The following is a 3,856-nucleotide window of genomic DNA, read 5'->3' on the forward strand; positions in this document are numbered from 1 at the left end:
CGTCCGACACCTTCCAATCCACGCTGTCCTCCACTCGGTAGCGGATTTGGTACTTGGCTTGGAAGAGGAAGTCCTTGAGGGCCGGCGGGGAAACCCAGCGCACACTCAACTGGTCCTCCAGGCCCCCAACTCGGCTCACGTGCACATCGGGTGGGGGGTCTGTGGTCACTGTGGGGCGGGGCAGGGCTTGATCACTTAGCTGTCCCAGGAACCCAGGTGTCTGGATTCAAATCTCAGAGCACAGGGCTTTGGTGGCACCTGCCTGGGGTCTGCCCTGGTCCCCCACCCCCTTTCAAGAAGAGTGGATTACATTAGATAATATTTGGGAAACACTCAGCACCTAGAAGCACTCAATTAATGTTAGCTGTTATCACCATTATTATCTGTGACAGGAGAAACATAATCCTATCTTCGGGGAACTATGTAAAAGCAGACACTGCCTGGCTGATGCTCTAGTTGTTATGCCCAGGAGGCCAGGGGACCATTAGGCTGCCAGACCCCTGGGAAGTTCCTCCTGATTCCCCGCCCCCCCCACCACCACATGCCCACCTGCACCTCCAGACCTTCCTCCTTTACAAAGGTTTTCAAATGACAGCCTTGCTGGTACAGAGGGAAGACTGAGGCTCAGAGCCTGCCCACTGCAGCTTCAGGACTTGGGGAAGCAAAGCAGGAAGCCGACTGGGGCGGGGGCTGGCTACAAGCCTTCTGGGTATCCTTCTGGGAGCCCTGTGGGCAGCAGAGAGGTCTGGCCTCTCCCCCTGAGGCCTTGGTGAGGGTCTGAAAGGGTTAAGGCACAAGCCTGCTAGGGGCTGAGAAACACCCTAATTAGATTAGGCCCAATTCTGCTCGCAGATCATCCGTTTCCTGCCTCCCGCCTGCGCACCGCCCCCCCCAGCTCCAGGCTGAGGCTTCCTGGGGCGCCTCCCGACCTGGGCGCCCCCTCCCTGCTCCCTCGGGGCCCCCTCCTGCACACCTGGGCTGCCGAGGGGGAGGCAGCCCAGGCCAGGTGTTCTCCACAGAGTGGGGGGATCCTGGCTCCTTCAGGGGACTGGGGACGGATGGGTGGATGCCTCGTTTCTCCCGGCCCCAAGCAGGGTCGGGTCGGAGCTGGAGCTGCAGCCACGGGCTGAGCTGAGAGAGGAGGTGCAGGCACCCTCGGGGGCCTAGGAGCTGGGGTGGGGGGCTCACCCACATCCAGGATGTCCAGGGTGAGCACATCGGAGCGGGCCGAGCCCAGCCGGTTGGTGGCCTCTACCCAGATCTCATAGGGCGTAAAGAGAGCCAGGTCCTTGGGGATGTGGCAGGAGTGAGGCCCCACCGTGTGGTACTCCTCACACGTGTTGTCCTGCCCGTACCACCTGCAGGGCAGGAGGGGGTGTGAGGACACACAAGGGTCTCTTCAGGCCCCCAGACCTCCCCCTGGCAGCCCCAGAGGGCAGAAGGGACCCCCGGCCTGGAGAGGGCGGGCTTTGCCAAGACCTCACAGCCAGGCTGGAACACACCTCACCCAAGGGCCACCACCAACCTCAGCTTGTACTTGAGAGAGTAGTTGGTGTGGAGGAAGGTTTCCCCATGGGCCCCCGGCGTCCAGCGGCAGGTCAGGTCCTTCATGTTCTTGGACCAGCAACTGATGTTGAAGGGTTTCTCTGGGGGCACTGGGGAAGGGGGTGCAGGGGGCTGAGGGTCTGGCCCAGCCCTGGACAGGTGAAGTTGCTAGCCACCAGCTGGGCCCCCATCTTGGAGCAGAAGGAGGGTGACCGGAGTGGCTGTTGGGAAGACTTTCCTGGGGATAGATTCTTTCCAGGCTCTCACGTCCACCCCAGAGGTCCCTGCTTCTCAACCGGCATGCCCACTGTTGAGTCCTGGGCCAGAGGGTCCGTGATTCATGCGTCTCTCCCAAGAGTTACCCCTGGACGTCCTGGGGGCCCACTTACAGCCAACGTAGAGACAGGAGCCGGCCAGGATGCTGCCGTCACGAGCGTGGCACACGAGGTTGTCACCTGACTGTTGCCTGGATCCGTTGAGGTTGGCCAGGGCGAGGGCCAGGGTGGAGGCGTTGAGCACACGGGAGAGCTCAGGGGCTAGGCGGCGCCCGTTGAGGGTCCAGTAGAGGCCCTCAGCCGTGGCGCCTGGCGGGTCCCCGTGCACTGAGCATGTGGCCTGCAGGGAGGAGCCGATGAGGAGCGTGGGGTCCTGGGGGCTGATGACAGCCGTGTCTGGGGTCAGAGAGGAGTGCCCATCAGGTGTGAGATGATGGAGCTGCCCTGAGCCCCCCCACCCCAGGCTAGGACTCCCGGACTCGCGGCAGTCCTCCACAGGAGCTGTTTGTTCTTGTCTCCCATTTCACAGATAAGGAAACTGAGGTTCAACTGGGCCAAGTGACCAGTCCAAGGTTGGCGGCAAAGCCAAGATTCAGCCTCAGGACTGTTGTGATTCCACAACTCAGAGTCCTTCCAAGCCGCTTCTTCACGGGCTTGCTCAAGGCTCTGGGAGTGGTCACAAAACCCAGGCATAACTGCCCATTCAGACTCCAGTAAATCTTGCTTTGCACACAGTCTGACAACTACTACATTCTGCTTTTTCTTTTCTTTTTTCATTTCATTGTTGGCAACTAGAAATAAAAGATTGATACCCCTGCAGGCACACACATAGTAGGTATGTCTTTGGAGGGGGAGGCAGACACTTCTTGACTCCTACTAGAATCCTGCTAATCTTGTGGTTGAAAGAACTGAGGCTCTGAGACTCATCTCTTGTCCAAAGTCATTGGATGAGAGAAGGGCACGCTACTGAAACCCAGATTTGTCGCTCTGTGCTGCTCTGTGCTGCTGGCGCTGAAGGAGGCTGGGGCAAACTCTAGGCCCCCAGCCCCCACCCAAAGGGACTTGCTGTCATTGCTCTTTCCTTCAACTCATTGCTCCTAACCTGCAAAGTGGGAATCAGAAAGCTAATGATGCCTTAGGGCCATTGTGAAGATCAGATGAGAAATGACTTCCTAAATGAGAATGTGTAGAATTAGGTGCTGGGCACAAGGGTCCCGGGGACACCATGGTTGATGTCTCCCCTCCTGTCTCCTGAGGGGGTCAAAACCTAAGAAGAGTCTGTTTTGATCCAAGGAGAAGCCAAGGTCCAGATAAGGGCGGGGGGCTGCACAGTCCAAGGCCCTGACACCCCTCTCAGTCTCCCCATCTGGAAAGTGGGCATCATGGTAACACACGTTTGAGAGGAGTGAAAACATTGTCTTAACGACAACCCTGTGGGACGTTGAAGCCACAGGCGGGCCTGGGGTCAGATGCCTCCAGCTCACTGTGAAAGCTTGGCCCATTTGCTTTGTTTCTTTGAGCCTCTGGGAAAGAGCCTCTCTCCCTCCACCAACAGCAGTTATGAGGACCCAGTCACTCATTTGTTCATTCATTCATGCATGCATGCAGGGAACACCTACAGTTTGCTAGGAGCGGAGGGCACAATGATGACCAAGATACTCAAAATTTCTGCCCTTGTGGGCCTGAATCCAAGGGAGCAATAGGAAAAAGAACAAATAAGTATCTAAGAATAAATAAGGGAGAAAGCGAAGCGCACCCCCAGGAGGCCTATCTGGGGAGGCGTTTGAGCTGAGACCTGAATAAAGTGAAAGAAGTAATCATGAAGACATCTGGGAGAGAGTGTCCAGGCAGTGGGAGCTGCAAGTGCAAAGGTCCTGGGGCAGGAGTGGTGGGGAATGAGGTCAGGGAGGTCAGCAGCGCCAGACCTGCAGGGCGGGGTTATTCCAGGGCTCCTAACAGGGGAAGATTTACATTTTAAAAGGATTCCCAGGCAGCTGTAAAAGGGGCCGCAGGGGGGCAGGGGGGTGGGGGTAGCC

At 57.9% G+C, this 3,856-nt stretch overlaps 1 protein-coding gene across 1 annotated transcript in view; it reads right to left on the reverse strand.

Annotated features, from left to right (window-relative positions):
• CRLF1 (cytokine receptor like factor 1) overlaps positions 1-3,856 on the reverse strand; it is a gene marked incomplete at its 5' end in the record, with an annotated part of 9,520 nt that overhangs the window by 3,014 nt on the left and 2,650 nt on the right. The window contains 4 exons of the mRNA XM_077777021.1: positions 11-168; positions 1,189-1,358; positions 1,526-1,655; positions 1,935-2,216. Coding sequence (XP_077633147.1) covers positions 11-168; positions 1,189-1,358; positions 1,526-1,655; positions 1,935-2,216 — 740 coding nt within the window. The remainder of the gene's footprint in view (positions 1-10; positions 169-1,188; positions 1,359-1,525; positions 1,656-1,934; positions 2,217-3,856) is intronic.

This window comes from Crocuta crocuta, unplaced genomic scaffold (genome assembly GCF_008692635.1).
Source record: "Crocuta crocuta isolate KB4526 unplaced genomic scaffold, BGI_CrCroc_1.0 scaffold77, whole genome shotgun sequence".
NCBI lineage: Eukaryota > Metazoa > Chordata > Mammalia > Carnivora > Hyaenidae > Crocuta > Crocuta crocuta.